Raw genomic sequence first — 16,114 nt, 5'->3', positions numbered from 1 at the left:
AAATGAAACTAGCATTCTGTGAAATGTATTTTGCCTTAAATGAAGACTAAACTTTCAATTAACATAAACAATCAACATAAAAAATTCTTATTGCAGGTGAGTTTTCCCAATCCCTGCTGCTCTCTGCTCTGCGACAAGCCAATGTCAGTATATATACAGAGCATTCAACAAATATGCATCAAGACCACATACTCATTGGATGGAGCAATAAAAACCAGGTGTGTAAAAGTTTATAGATCATTTAGGTGTGATAAGTAGTAATAACATTATTGGCAAATTAATGGGAGGAGCACTAGCAGGGGAAAATTGCTTCTGTCTTTAAAGTGAACCTAAAGCCGATAAAAAAAAATGAGATTAACTCACCTGGGGCCTCCCTCAGCCCCCTGCAGCCGATCGGTGGTTAAGGTCGGGCTAAGGGAGGCCCCAGGTGAGTTAATCTCATTTTTTTTTATCGGCTTTAGGTTCACTTTAAGGTGAAAATAACTCGCAGGCTGAAGCGGTTAAATACTTTTTCTAAGTAGCGCTGCCTGAAGTTTCCCTGCTTGGCTTGTGGTTCAGTACTGTGGTATACATTTCTGTGGAATTTCCAATGTAGACGTAGTATTTCTGCAGAATAAGGAATCCGCGGAGGAAACGCACACCACTGTTGAGGTGCTGGACCTGAGAAACAGTCAATGATAAATCTAGAAGGTCCGCACACTCATATGTAGACCAAGTCTGCTGTTTTATTCAAAAAAACGTGACACAATTCCATTCCATAACCAACGATTCGTTTCGGGGACCCGAGGGGTCCCCTTTGTCAAGGTAAACACACAGAATGGTAACACGTGTAACTGACAAAACATTCTGATATATAGGCACTGATGGTGTCAATAACCCCACCACTCACATTCAAAATTGCCGCCCAGCCATTACATTTGCATATGATGTCAAACATTAGCATAATTGGTCATTTGCATGGATAAACAAATCAATATGCACAATTGGTCATTTGCAAGGATTACCAAACACACTGTTGTTGTACAACACTACTGCTTAAGTGGTCATACTCCCTTATGTCATACCTGACACATTAGCCATGCTCCGCTCTGCCGTTCAGCTGAAGACCCTCAATGACCCAGGATGCGACCGTACGTGCGGATATCCCGCCGCCATTTTGCCCGTGCACCGAGTCTGTGTAATAGACTCAAGGTGCTAGGGCTTCACTGCGCACATCACGCGTCACATCGTGCGCCCTGTGGAATGCCCACTCTCATTCACGCTGCGACCGTATGGCCACAAGGAATGCGACCATCACGCACAGTCGCTAGTGCGCATGTCCACCCAGCATAGACTGCTGCCGGGGATGCGCCATATCGGCGTGGTGTTCTACGCGGCGTCGCTAGTGCGCATATCCCGCCCAGCATAAGCTGCTGCCGGGGATGCGCCGTATCAGTGTGGTATCCTGGCAACCCACCGCCAATGCTGTGCACGCATAGTCCCGCTCAGCATAGGCTGCTGCAGGGGATGCACAGTGAACACACTGGCTGCCTCGTAACCCTCCGTGCACACAGTGCCCTTAACATGTCCCCAACCCCACAGCGCGATTTCATAGCCCAGCAAAATCGATTTAATCCCACCATCTGGATTTACATAATATAAAAATACACGACCATAGTTGCATAAGCAGTGAATAGATACCACTTGCCTAAGCACCACAAAGTTCTGACAACTCACATAATCAAAGGGCCTGCACCATACTCCCAGTGCTCAGATGAGCCACCAATGTCCCCAAGGACAGAACCTCATACTGGGCATGCGAAATGAGATAAGCATGTGAGGAAGGTAGCGAATCATGACATCCCAACTCACCACCAGACCAGACGAACAGAAGTGACACCAGTGCATACAGAAGAAAACACCAAGACCACCCATGAGAGAATAGGCACCAGGGGTGAGATCTGTAGGGAAAAGGGATATAGTTAGTACAATGTATTTTATGAGACCGTAATCTATATACAAAAAATGTACACATTCAGCAATTGCAGATACATCATCATCTTTCCTTCAGGAAACAGGTCAAACCATTGCTGCTATTCAACCCTGCTGGAGCTACTGTGTTCAGAGCAAAAATCCAAAACGCCTCTATCTGTAACAAGAGGCGCTTGCGATCACCCCCTCTCCTAGGCGCTTGTACCCATTCAATAACCATGCCTCTCAGGCTGTGTGCCTGGTGTTTATGTTCAAGGAAGCACATAGCCACTGGCTTAGTGGCATCAGGCGTTTTTTCTTCCACCATCGCAGCGTATGTTTTGCGAATATCGCTGCGGTGTCTCTGGAAACGTTTCTTGAAAGGGCCAGTGGTTTTACCCACATAAGCCAGACCGCACGGGCATTTCAGCATGTAAACAACGTACTCACTGTCGCAGTTCACATAATCCCGTATGGCATATTTTCGTCCACTGTGTGGAAGCACAAACATGCCACCTGTGATCAAAGAATTGCAAATATTACACTTATGGCACTTGAAGCAACCTGTGCGTTCCGAAAATTTAAACGCTTTTTTCTCATATTTCTGACAGAGGGTATCATTTTCAATCCTGAGGTTTCTGACAGTTGTATAACATTTCTTGATGTCAAAATCAGTAAAGGCAGAGACGGGTTTATTACAACTCTGTACCAAAAGCCCACTGATCGCAACAGTTTGTTGCGTGCTGAGAGTTACCATCCCCCCCACCTGATCGATTCATTGCCGATCTCCCAGTTTTTGAGGGTGCTGAGGATCTGCAATACCGATCAGGAGAGGGAATCACAGATTGTCGCCATGCACAACAGGTTTGTTGAGCGTGGATACTCAGAATCCAGTCTTGAGGTTTCCCTCGCAAAGATGAGAGAGAAAGCGCAGGGAGGGGGCCAGACCGCACGGGCTCAGAATTGCATACCGTTCGTGCAAACATATGGGCCTATGTCGCAACAGATTAAAAAAACCACGTTGAAAAACCAGATTATTCTGCTAGCAGACAAAAAACTTGCTCCGGTGGTCAAACAACGACCACTGTTTGCATACAGAAACTGTAAAAACATCCGCAGCACTCTTGTGCAGGCGGATCCCTGGCAGAAATATGAGAAAAAAAGCGTTTACATTTTTGGAACGCACAGGTTGCCTCAAGTGCCATAAGTGTAATATTTCCAATTCTTTGATCACAGGTGGCATGTTTGTGCTTCCACACAGTGGACGAAAATGTGCCATACGGGATTATGTGAACTGCGACAGTGAGTACGTTGTTTACATGCTGAAATGCCCATGCGGCCTGGCTTATGTGGGTAAAACCACTGGCCCTTTCAAGAAACGTTTCCAGAGACACCGCAGCGATATTCGCAAAACATACGCTGCGATGGTGGAAGAAAAAAACGCCTGATGCCACTAAGCCAGTGGCTATGCACTTCCTTGAACATAAACACCAGGCACACAGCCTGAGAGGCATGGTTATTGGATGGGTACAAGCGCCCAGGAGAGGCGGTGACAGCTCTTGTTACAGAGAGAGGCATTTTGGATTTTTATACTCTCATGGGTGGTCTTGGTGTTTTCTTCTGTATGCACTGGTGTCACTTCTGGTCGTCTGGTCTGGTGGTGAGTTAGGATGTCATGATTCGCTACCTTCCTCACATGCTTATCTTATTTTGCATGCCCAGTATGAGGTTCTGTCCTTGGGGACATTGGTGGCTCATCTGAGCACTGGGAGTATAGTGCAGGTCCTTTGATTATGTGAGTTGCCAATCAGAACTTTGTGGTGCTTAAGCAGGAAACAGTAGATTCGGGCGCTTGAGGCAAGTGGACAAAAAGGGTTCCGCCATTCACTCCCATAATAGATATCGTTTAATGGGCGCCCAACAGGAAAAAAGGGCGCCGGAGAAAAATAACGTTTTACAAGCGGCGCCTGGAGACTTTTAATGTTTTATAACTGGTTTTCATCATTACACATTGTTTAATGATTTATAATTTTTTAAACAATATTTTTAAAAGAAAAAGAGTACAATCTTTTTTAAAACATTTTTTTTAAACGAAAAACAGCACAATATTATTTTTCAAACGTTATTAATGCTTATCACAGGGGGGTCTTAGGTTTAGGCACCACCAGGGGGGTCTTAGGTTTAGGCACCACCAGAGGGGTCTTAGGGTTAGGCACCACCTGGGGGGTCTTAGGGTTAGGCACCACCTGTGGGTCTTAGGTTTAGGCACCACCAGAGGGGTCTTAGGGTTAGGCACCACCTGGGGGGTCTTAGGGTTAGGCACCACCTGTGGGTCTTAGGTTTAGGCACCACCAGGGGGGTCTTAGGTTTAGGCACCACCAGGGGGGTCTAGGGGTTAGGGGTAGGTACAGGGAGGGTTCTGTATGAGAGTAGGGTTAGGTATAGCTTTAGTAAAATTCTTATTAATCTTTTATAAAACGTTATTATACATTTCACTTTTTAAACAGGGAAGATTAACGTTTCTACAATTGCTGATTTCATACACATTATTTAATGATTTATAACTTTATAAAACATTATTTTTAAACAAAATATAGCACAATTTTTTTTAAAACGTTATTCATGCTTATCGTTTAAAACCCTGCGCCCTTTTTTCCCGACGCCCTTTTTTAACGTAACGCTTAAGCAAGTGGTATCTATCCACTGCTTATGCAGCTATGGTCGTGTATTTTTATAATATGTGAATCCAGATGGTGAGATTCAATCGATTTTTGCTGGGCTATGAAATCGCGCTGTGGGGTTGGGGACATGTTAAGGGCACTGTGTGCATGGAGGGTTGCGAGGCAGCCAATGTGTTCACTGTGCATCCCCTGCAGCAGCCTATACTGAGCGGGACTATGCGCGCACAGCATTGGCGGTGGGTTGCCAGGATACCACACTGATACGGCGCATCACTGGCAGCAGCTTATGCTGGGCGGGATATGCGCACTAGCGACGCCGTGTAGAACACCACGCCGATATGGCGCATCCCCGGCAGCAGTCTATGCTGGGTGGACATGCGCACTAGCGACTGTGCGTGATGGTCGCATTCCTTGTTGTGGCCATACGGTCGCAGCGTGAATGAGAGTGGGCATTCCACAGGGCGCACGGTGTGACGCGTGATGTGCGCGGTGAAGCCCTAGCACCTTGAGTCTATTACACAGACTCGGTGCACGGGCAAAATGGAGGCGGGATATCCGCCCGTACGGTCGCATCCTGGGTCATTGAGGGTCTTCAGCTGAACGGCAGAGCGGAGCATGGCCCAGCTAACGTGTCAGGTATGACATAAGGGAGTATGACCACTTAAGCAGTAGTGTTGTACAACAACAGTGAGTTTGGTAATCCTTGCAAATGACCAATTGTGCATATTGATTTGTTTATCCATGCAAATGACCAATTATGCCCCGAAACGAATTGTTGGTTATGGAATGGAATTGTGTCACGTTTTTTGAATAAAACCGCAGACTTGGTCTACATATGAGTGTGCGGACCTTCTGCAGAATAAGGCATATTATTCTGGATGGGGTAAGAGAGAGAATCACACCATCCCATGGTTTGCACATGAAACAAATTATAGAAAAGCGGACAGGCTATGCAATTAAGCAATTAAGAGCTCGGATAGGAATTTTGCAAATCTTTGTAGAAGGGGAAAAATATCAACTTAATGAAATTACCATAGAAATAACAAACAAGGCAGATCCTTTGCATTCTTTCTGTAAATATGACTAGTTTTGGTTAGTGGGATTTAAACAATCAGATTAAGAAAATATAGACCAATACAAAATGAACAAAGCAAAGTAAATTCCAAAGAGATTGTATTTCCTGGGACATTTAAGAGAAATTTTATAAACTATAACATAATGAATACAATTGGTTATTTTTACCATATTGTGTTATGGATTATAGTATTTGCCCATTGTAAAACCTTTTCTTGCCCTTTCCTCACCCTGATATACATTCTGAAATGTATAACAGGTGGCAACATCTTTAGTACTGTCAGGTGTATCTCTGCTGAATGTTTGGTAACTGTGTTTCAAAGTCTAGAGAAATTACACCACTGGTCTCCCAGAGTGCACTGGGATAAGAATTCTGCATAATTATTAAGTGCCCCTAGAATGTGCCATCACTTGCAGGGTGGAGTTACATACCAACATACAGAATTATATTGGTATATGAAGTGTTTTTGATGCTGAAACTCAGATAATCGACGCAAATGTGGGTATCCTGAATTTTTACTACAGTCTTATACCCGTATATTCCAGCATATACTCTCCCTCTCCCAAAGTAGATTGGTCAGTTCTCCTTGTCTACCTGTTTATCAGAGCGGTATGGAAGAATACCTTGCGCTGTGCCCATAAAGCACGCCTCTTTCACCTTTCTGGCCTTCCTGCCTCTCCTTCTCTGCCTCTCAGATCTCACACATGTGCGCCTGCGCCACTTCACTACAGTCCTCAGCAGCGAGATCTGAGAGTCGGTAACAGGATAGGGCGTATCACGCGGCATCAATGACACCCGGAGTATAAGACGGCCCCTGACTTAGAAGATTTTCAAGGGTTAAAAAGTAGTCTTATATGGCAGAATATACAGTATATGTCACAAGAGTTCCTCTTTAATATTGTGTTTGATCCATGCATTCAATAACATGGGAGTAGATATAAAACTAGGAGGGGGAGAGCTTGGCTTAAGTTAAAGTGGTTGTCTTGGTTCTCAAAAGAATTGTACCGCGCATACACAGAACAGTTCTGGAGATGGGAGATCGATAAAGGAGGCACACAGACAGGACCGGACATGCAAAGTAGGTGTTTTTGCACCTGCACATATGAATTTATAACTATAACTTTGTGCTGTAATTAGTAATTATGTGATAGCATGGATAGGCTTTGCGGCTCAGCATTGTGATTAGAGTTGAGCTGAAATTTTCGTAATTTCGCATTACTATAATTACGCATGCGAAATTTGCGATTACGATGCGAAATTAGCGTAGCGAAATTGCCATTAAAATCGTAATTGAAAATACCGTAAGCGTAATTTTCAACGCGAAATTTCGCGTTTCGTTCATGCCGTAATTTCGCATTAAACGCTACCGTAATTTCGCGTTAAACCGTAACGCTCCGTATAATATAAAAAAGCCGCCGACTTTAAGGGTTAATAGCAAAGCCCCCTTAAATGCTAAGAGCCTCAAATTTGGAGGATATATTAAGGAGATCAGGAGGAATAAGAGGAAAACATTTTTTTCAAAAAGACCTTATAGTTTTTGAGAAAATCGATGTTAAAGTTTCAAAGTAAAAATGTATACATTTAAAAACCCGCCGACTTTAACGGTTAATAGCAAAGCCTGCTTAAAGTTTAGGAACACCAAATTCCTAGGGTATATTAAGGGGATCAGTGGGAATAAGAGGAAAACAAATTTTTTCAAAAAGACCTTATAGTTTTTGAGAAAATCGATTTTTAAGTTTCAAGGGCAAAAATGTCTTTTAAATGCGGAAAATGTCAGTTTTTTTTGCACAGGTAACAATAGTGTATTATTTTCATAGATTCCCCCAAGTGGGAAGAGTTTTACTTACTTCGTTCTGAGTGTGGGAAATATAAAAAAAAAAACGACGTGGGGTCCCCCCCTCCCAGACCTCTTTAACCCCTTGTCCCCCATGCAGGCTGGGATAGCCAGAATGCGGAGCACCGGCCGCGTGGGGCTCCGCACCCTGACTATACCAGCCCGCATGGTCCATGGATTGGGGGGTCTCGGAAGGGGAGGGGCAGCCAAGCTTTCCCCTCCCCTCCGAGCCCTTGTCCAATCCAAGGACAAGGGGCTCTTCTCCACCTCCGATGGGCGGTGGAGGTGGAGGCCGCGATTTCCTGGGTGGGGGGTTCATGGTGGAATCTGGGAGTCCCCTTTAAAAAGGGGTCCCCCAGATGCCCACCCCCCCTCCCAGGAGAAATGAGTATAGAGGTACTTGTACCCCTTACCCATTTCCTTTAAGAGTTAAAAGTAAATAAACACACAAACACATAGAAAAAGTATTTTAATTGAACAAAAAACATAACCACGAAAAAAGTCCTTTAATATTCTTAATTAACCATTAATACTTACCTGTCCCTTTAAATAAATGATCCCACGCAATATCCTCGGAAATGTTCTATCAGTTACAATGTAACAAAGTTATTACAATGTAACAACTTTGTTACATTGTAACTATGCCGCACCCGACGTCACTCACCGCCGCCGCCACCGCGTCTGTGCTGCAGGACCCGACAGAGCTCTGAGCTATAGCTCAGAGCTCTCGAAAGCATCTTTGTATTTGGGCTCCAAGGAGCCCCATTGGTCCTTAGCAGACCAATGGGGTTCCTTCTGATTTGAAGGAACCCCATTGGTCTGCTAAGGACCAATGGGGCTCCTTGGAGCCCGAATACAAAGATGCTTCTCAGAGCTCTGAGCTATATAGCTCAGAGCTCTGTCGGGTCCGTGCAGGACGCTAAGTCCCCGCCGGCTCCGCTGCCCTCCCCGCCTCTCCCACATGTCACCCACATGTCACCCACATGTCACCCACATGTGGGTGACAGATGTGGGCGGGGTGGACAGCGGGAGCTGCGGGGACTTAGCGTCCTGCACGGACGCGTATGCGGCGGCTGAGCGGCGAGTGGCGTCGGGTGCGGCGTAGTTACAATGTAACAAAGTTGTTACATTGTAATAACTTTGTTACATTGTAACTGATAGAACATTTCCGAGGATATTGCGAGGGATCATTTATTTAAAGGGACAGGTAAGTATTAATGGTTAATTAAGAATATTAAAGGACTTTTTTCGTGGTTATGTTTTTTGTTCAATTAAAATACTTTTTCGAAGTGTCTGTGTGTTTATTTACTTTAACTCTTAAAGGAAATGGGTATGGGGTACAAGTACCTCTATACTCATTTCTCCTGGGAGGGGGGGTGGGCATCTGGGGGACCTCTTTTTAAAGGGGACTCCCAGATTCCACCATGAACCTCCCACCCAGGAAATCGCGGCCTCCACCTCCACCGCCCATCGGAGGTGGAGAAGAGCCCCTTGTCCTTGGATTGGACAAGGGCTCGGAGGGGGAGGGGAAAGCTTGGCTGCCCCTCCCCTTCCGAGACCCCCCAATCCATGGACCATGCGGGCTGGTATAGTCAGGGTGCGGAGCCCCACGCGGCCGGTGCTCCGCATTCTGGCTATCCCAGCCTGCATGGGGGACAAGGGGTTAAAGAGGTCTGGGAGGGGGGACCCCACGTCGTTTTTTTTTTATATTTCCCACACTCAGAACGAAGTAAGTAAAACTCTTCCCACTTGGGGGAATCTATGAAAATAATACACTATTGTTACCTGTGCAAAAAAAACTGACATTTTCCGCATTTAAAAGACATTTTCGCCCTTGAAACTTAAAAATCGATTTTCTCAAAAACTATAAGGTCTTTTTGAAAAAAAAATTTTTCCTCTTATTCCCACTGATCCCCTTAATATACCCTGGGAATTTGGTGTTCCTAAACTTTAAGCAGGCTTTGCTATTAACCGTTAAAGTCGGCGGGTTTTTAAATGTTTACATTTTTCCTTTGAAACTTTAACATCGATTTTCTCAAAAACTATAAGGTCTTTTTGAAAAAAAAAATTTTCCTCTTATTCCTCCTGATCTCCTTAATATATTCTCCAAATTTGATGCTCTTAGCATTTAAGGGGGCTTTGCTATTAACCCTTAAAGTCGGCGGCTTTTTTATATTATACGGAGCGTTACGGTTTAACGCGAAATTACGGTAGCGTTTAATGCGAAATTACGGCATGATACGACTGTAATGCGAAAATTACGCGAAAATTACGCTTACGCGAAATTTCGCGAAATCCTTCTTCATTACGATTATGTACTTACGGCCATAATCGTAATTACACTAATTACGCGAAATTTCGCAAAATCGTAATTAGGTCATTACGCTCATCTCTAATTGTGATAGGACATGATGTTATTACCTGGTGGAGCAGGTGTGTAGTATAGCATCCTTGTATGCCTTTAGATGTCAGTAAGTCTATGTAAGAGAGCATCTTGTTTCACAGCCTAATGTAACATCTTTGGTTTGCTCTTTCTGAAAACATAGTCTTATGTGAATAGTTCCCAGGAAGAGTTTTGGTGAGAAAGTAATATTCCCAGGAATTAACTGAGCCCAAGAAAACTGGCAAAAAACATTGTACAAATATTTCTAATCTGATATTACAGGCTGCCAATGTCAACTGTGAGTGCCAGACATGCCAGAAAACATTCCTGTGCATCCATTCACTGATAAACAATCACATCTACATGGAATGCTCGAATTAGAGACTTTTAACCGTGTAGTTCGTTTTTGTTTTTTTTTTGTTTTGTTTAAAGAGTAACTGTTAGCCCCCAAATTGAAATTTAAAACACTATTGCAATGTTTTATTTATTATATAAGTGAGCCAAAAAGCCAATGTACAAGTTAAAAATCAATCTAATTTTGTTACTATGTAAAGTTTTCCCCCAGCTCCTGACGCAAGCCGCATATCAGATACTGTAGCATGCAGAGCATGCCTATGTCTGGCCGACCCCCCTCTCCCCCCCAGGACCAGGTGCCAATATATTCTCCCCACCGCAGCTGACCGCTCTGACACGGAGAGAGAGCGGCAGCACTTCCAGAGCAGCACCGCAGAGCAGCCAGCGCCGTGCATCTCTCTCACATGTGATTCTCTCACATGTGACTCGGCGGCGGCTGCTCTGCGGTGCTGCTCTGGAAGTGCTGCCGCTCTCTCTCCGTGTCAGAGCGGTCAGCTGCGGTGGGGAGAATATATTGGCACCTGGTCCTGGGGGGGAAGGGGGGTCGGCCAGACATAGGCATGCTCTGCATGCTACAGTATCTGATATGCGGCTTGCGTCCGGAGCTGGGGGAAAAGGTTACATAGTAACAAAATTAGATTGATTTTTAACTTGTACATTGGCTTTTTGGCTCACTTATATAATAAATAAAACATTGCAATAGTGTTTTAAATTTCAATTTGGGGGCTAACAGTTACTCTTTAAGTGAACCCAGGGTGAAAATAAACTGACTATTGTATTTATCCTCCTACTTCTAAAAATTATTTTTTTAGATATCCCATGGTTTTATTTTATATTAAAACATTTACACAGTAAATTGAATGTATTGCTGTCTCTGTTCAGTGGCAGAATATTAAGTGTCCCTAAATGAAAATATATGAACTGTTGACCTTTTCCTATCTACCCCTGCTCAGAAGTTGTATTCTGCCAGGAAAATGTTATGGCTGTAATTTGCTTATCAGTGATGTTTACTATATTTCTGACAAGCTACCGACAAGACAGAAGCTGTCACTTACATGCCTAAAAACTCTTTCAGGCAACAAAATAAAACAAGTATAACAGCCTGGTTATTATTATTAATATGTTTTGCACTGTACATACACATGTTTATCTCATCATGTCACATGTCACCTCCGGTACACTCAAAGTATTAGAAATTTTAAAATAAAGTAGAAAGCACAGGAGGTGAAATTGGAAATAGTAATATAGGAACAACATATCAAAATTCTGAGTGAATCATAAGAAGTGAAGAGCTGAAAAGTTACATTAAATTGGATTCACCGTTAAACTAACCAATTTCACGTCAGACTTAATTTGCTAAAACAGTTCATGTCTACAAGGCTCATTATGATCACAATGCTGTAGCTATGCCAGTAATGCAGTCGTTAGAGTAAATTCAGAGAAAATTAAGAGGAAACTGGCATTGCTTTACATGAGATCAGCAATGAAATCACAGTTTTCACTAAGGTTTTCTTAGTGAGAGGAATATGGAAGCTGTCATTTTTATTCACTTTAACCTGTAGCCGACCACGTCACGCCTGGTGCTCTGTTTTGGAGGAGATCGTGCGCAGGCTGCACGCATCTCCTGCTCGGGGGGCGGAGCTCCGCCCCGCCTTCATTCTCCGAGCGGCAATCACCGCTCGGGAGACTGTTAGACGGGGAAATCGCTGTCTATGTACTGGTACCTGGACTGGTATGTCCTCTCCAGAGGCACAGGCTGAAGCCTAGGCAGGGGGAGGGAGGGAGGGGGCAGTGCAAGAAAGTAAAAAACATTTTTTTATTAAAAAAAAACAAATAAACATGAATAAACAAATAAACAAACATGTGGGGGGCGATCAGACCCCACCAACAGAGAGTTCTGTTGGTGGGGAGAAAAGGGGGGGAATCACTTGTGTGCTGTGTCGTGTGCCCTGCAGCTGGGCCTTAAAGCTGCAGTGGCCAATTCAATTAAAAATGCCCTGGTCTTTAGGGGGGGTTTAACACTGCGGTCCTGAAGTGGTTAAAAAAAATACTGTATGCCTTGCAAGCAGGAAGATCCTTTGCTCCTAACATTTTCTAAATCACCAGTTTAGAACTAGTATGCAGTCTAGGAGCTCTAACGCAAGTCTAATTTACTGGCTGCATGCTTGTTGCAGGTGTGTGTGAGACTTAAATTACTGAAGCTAAATGATCTGAATGAGAACCAGGCAGCTGATATCTTAGATGGCAGCCTCCATATTATTCTCACTGCATCATCGCTTCAGGGTCCTTTGACACTAGGGTGGTACGGTGCGGTAAATTTACCTTACTCCATGGAAGCCTAATGAAAGTCTGTGGTGTAGTTTACACTCACCATGTTGCAGTACGCTGAGCTGGAAGTGCCCTATCTAATGCATGTCCATACTTACGTTACCGTGTGGCTCCTGCGGCAATCTGCCTTGGTCCAGAAATTATGGAAGTCTGTGGTTTCCGTGCATGTCATCGATTGCCCAACAGGAAGTGAGTGACACTTCCTGTTTGGCCGGATGCCAGGTGGGGATTACCGCGTACTAATCCCTGAAGTCCTGTTTTTGGCGGTGGGGTGGCCGCACCGCCAATCTGCAATGTGAAGCCGGCCTCAAGGACTCCTGCATCCTGATCTCTGAATCTGATTAAAGCCAAAGGCAAATCTGTTTACAGTATTCACCTAAGAGATCAGATTGAATCACGTTTAGCAAGTAGATAATAGCCTCCTCCCTCATTTTAAGCAGCTGGTGGCCGGGATTGCTAAAGGTAACCGTCTTTAATGGGAAGTAAAGCTGAGCAAGCTCAATTTAGCAAAAAGTGAAATTAACCAAGCCGTCAGCCCTCACTGAAGCGCTCCACACCACTCTCCATCTTTCCCATGCTTCTATCTTCACAGCAGAATTTGCAGTTTAGTAAGGGAAGTATGGGGAAGGTGGAGAGTGTAGTGAAGGTCATCAGTGAGAGGGGGCAGCCAAGGTGAGTTAACCCCTAGTGAAAGGCCCATACACCCATGCACCCATCAATGCAGTTTTGCTTTTCACAAAAATGATCTTGCCGATCCCTAATGGAAGGTATTTGTACTTGCTGTCAAAATCAAATTCCTATGTAGCCCCATAGACTTTATCACCTAAAGGACTCGCATACCAAGTCATTTTTTAGGTTTGTAAGTCAGACATTGTGAAGCAGTTTGGTTGAGTTGTAAATGCTGCAGGCTCAGCATATTTGTGTTTGAGTCTTGTTTGATTTGTGCATGCTTTGTGTTCTGTTTTTCTCAATGTATGGATGATTCAGTACTGTAATCTTTTCTTCTGAGTTTTCTCACAGGAGCTGTTTCATTTTGTATGAATAAAATGTCTTTTTGGACATGAGCAATCAAAAAATGTACTTCACATTTTATAAAGTAGTTGAGAAAAGTAAAATAAGACTAAAGATAATATCATATAATTTAAGTTTACACTTTCTAGCTGCTGAAAAGGTATTTTGCAGATAAGATTAAACTTTCGGGGAGAAAACTCATGAGAAAAGTCAAATGAATCAGGGAGCAAAAAGCTGTTAAGATGCCTATATACCTTTGACTGATTCGTTGGGCTGCATGGAATGTGAATCTGCTGTATAGCTAACAACACGCTCTGTTGCTATGCAAGGTGGGCCGAGGGAGGACAGAGCGGTGCATGCGTGACATCATGAAGCAGATGGGGTAGCAGCATACACAATGAGGGATTTGCCGATTGGATCACTTGCGGGGCGACGGTCGGGGGCTATCGTACACACGCCTGACTATCAGCTGTTTCAGTTGTTATTAGCCGCCTCAGACAATTTTAGTCACTTTACAATACTAATTAAGTATGTATTAAAAAGAAAAAGAAATTAGGTGACTATCCAAAAATTCACTAAATGCTGTTTAAATGCAAATTAATTTGAAATAGCCATGTACACAAGTCTTTACAATTATTTCAAATGGATGGTTTAAATAGGTGCTGCCCACCAACTTCATAGTCATTGCCAAAGAATAAACTGAGCTGAATGGCTGCTTACTGGCAGAGCAGTTGGCCAGAAGTGGCATGGCTTGCTCACAGAACAGTTGGATAGCAGGTGTACAGATTGCCATTTGTTGGTTTGTTGTTAGCTTCAGTGAAAATTAGCTTCAGTGAAAATTATGTTCTTAATAGTCACCAGCTCTTGCGATCCTCTCATTTTAATGTCTGGCTTCACTGTCCAGTAGAGACAGTGATTTGGTGTCATCAGCTTACAAAGATGCACCCCTTCCAGAGAACTAGTGACTAGTGTTTGCAGGGTCGGGGCTGTTAGTATGCATTACGGGCAACATACTTATGCTTCAATCCCCAGAGTTCTCCCCAAAAATTTCTTCCAGTTGGGTAGCATGAAAAAATAGCCAGATGGTATGTGAGGATTCAATGCAGGGCCGACGCAACTCTGCTTACAGCATAGGAGGAGGATGAGGAGTCGAGCTGATGACTGCCATAATGGCCAACCTCATTGTGCATGCTGCTGCCCCGCCTGCTGCATGACATAGCTATGTCCTCCCTCCGCTCCCAAAATTAGCAGAGTGGTGCACCCACCTAAAAAACCCTGGTGAGAACACTGATCCCTTCCTAGGTTAACTAGTAAAGGGGTTGATTCACCTAAGCTGTCAATAGCTGTAAGAACTATCCACACTCATTGAAGAGTGAGTTGAATCTAAATGAACCCAAAATAAACCAAACATTATATCAACCATTATATTATGTGTGATAATCAATACAGTTGGTGATGTTACAGGAACTGCAATCCTAGTTTCCTATGCACCCATTAAAGTGTTGTGTTCAGTGGTAGTAATTAGCATATCTTTCCAACTTAATGCTGGAAACATAGTATCAGGAAGCCTGGACAAGAACAAACATGGGACCTAAAAGTAAGAAAAACAAAAACAAAAGTTTGCTTTCCTAAAACAGAAAGAATTTGCGATAATTCAGGTTAGAGTGAGCTCGAGATGTCTCCCAGGCACCACTGCTGAATATATGCAAATTAACCATTGTAAAAGTAAGAAAAACACTGCGTGATTATGTTGGATTTGTTTCAAATAACACAAGTGCCCAGACAAGTGCCCAGAAGCATGAGAGCACTGTGCGCTGGCTGCGTCTGTTTTGTTTTGCTCAGTAACCATAGTGATGTGGGTACCTTCCCACCTTATGGCTGATCCAATGGTAATGCGGAATTAACCTTCCGCATTCAAGACCTCCGTACGGTGTCCCCGTGGCTTGCGTAACCAGTTTCAGCACGGAGGATGTGACGCGACCGGAAGAGGCGGAGCCTGGTACCCCGTCTTAATCCCGGAAGCGCACATCCACCATTGTTAGTGGTACGCAGCGTGACCAAGCGTCAGGAGACGCGAAACGGCCGTCGCCAAGCCACCCTAATGCCCACCACCCACCTCCAATGAGTTGACCCACCATTTCCAGGATACGTAAGATACACTTTGCACTTTGTCATATACAGTTATTGTACTGTGGAGCACGAAGATATACCTCAATGTCAATATGTCACAGTGTTGGAAATAAACCATAGGACGGAAGGTGCATGCCTCTTTGCTCTTTTGCTGAAAATTGTATGAACTTTCTTCCTGCTTGTTTATGCGGAGCACACGTCCAGTTACATAGAGGTAGGGAGTGCAAGTAGTTGGTCCACCTATATTAGCCTAGCAACAACCATCAAGGACAGCCTGCGCAGTTATGAGATGTGCCACACATTTTTTCTTCACCTTGATTAAACACATATAGATTTTAGATGCAGCGCTGTATGGGGAGGTCTTCTCC

The 16,114-nt window shown here is 43.9% G+C and overlaps 1 protein-coding gene across 5 annotated transcripts in view; it reads left to right on the top strand.

Moving 5' to 3' along the window:
* The window catches only part of LOC137524618 (uncharacterized), a 571,079-nt gene that overhangs the window by 399,672 nt on the left and 155,293 nt on the right, over nt 1-16,114 (top strand). For all 5 annotated transcript variants that reach the window (XR_011022737.1, XR_011022738.1, XM_068244694.1 and 2 more), the window contains exon 56: nt 97-218. Coding sequence is in view for 3 of the 5 variants with exons in the window: in XM_068244694.1 (XP_068100795.1) it covers nt 97-218 (122 nt within the window). In the remaining 2 variants the exon portion in view is untranslated. The remainder of the gene's footprint in view (nt 1-96; nt 219-16,114) is intronic.

This window comes from Hyperolius riggenbachi, chromosome 7 (assembly GCF_040937935.1).
Source record: "Hyperolius riggenbachi isolate aHypRig1 chromosome 7, aHypRig1.pri, whole genome shotgun sequence".
Lineage (NCBI taxonomy): Eukaryota > Metazoa > Chordata > Amphibia > Anura > Hyperoliidae > Hyperolius > Hyperolius riggenbachi.
Note: the sequence above shows the minus strand (reverse complement) of the source record. Positions and strands in the feature narration are given on the sequence as shown.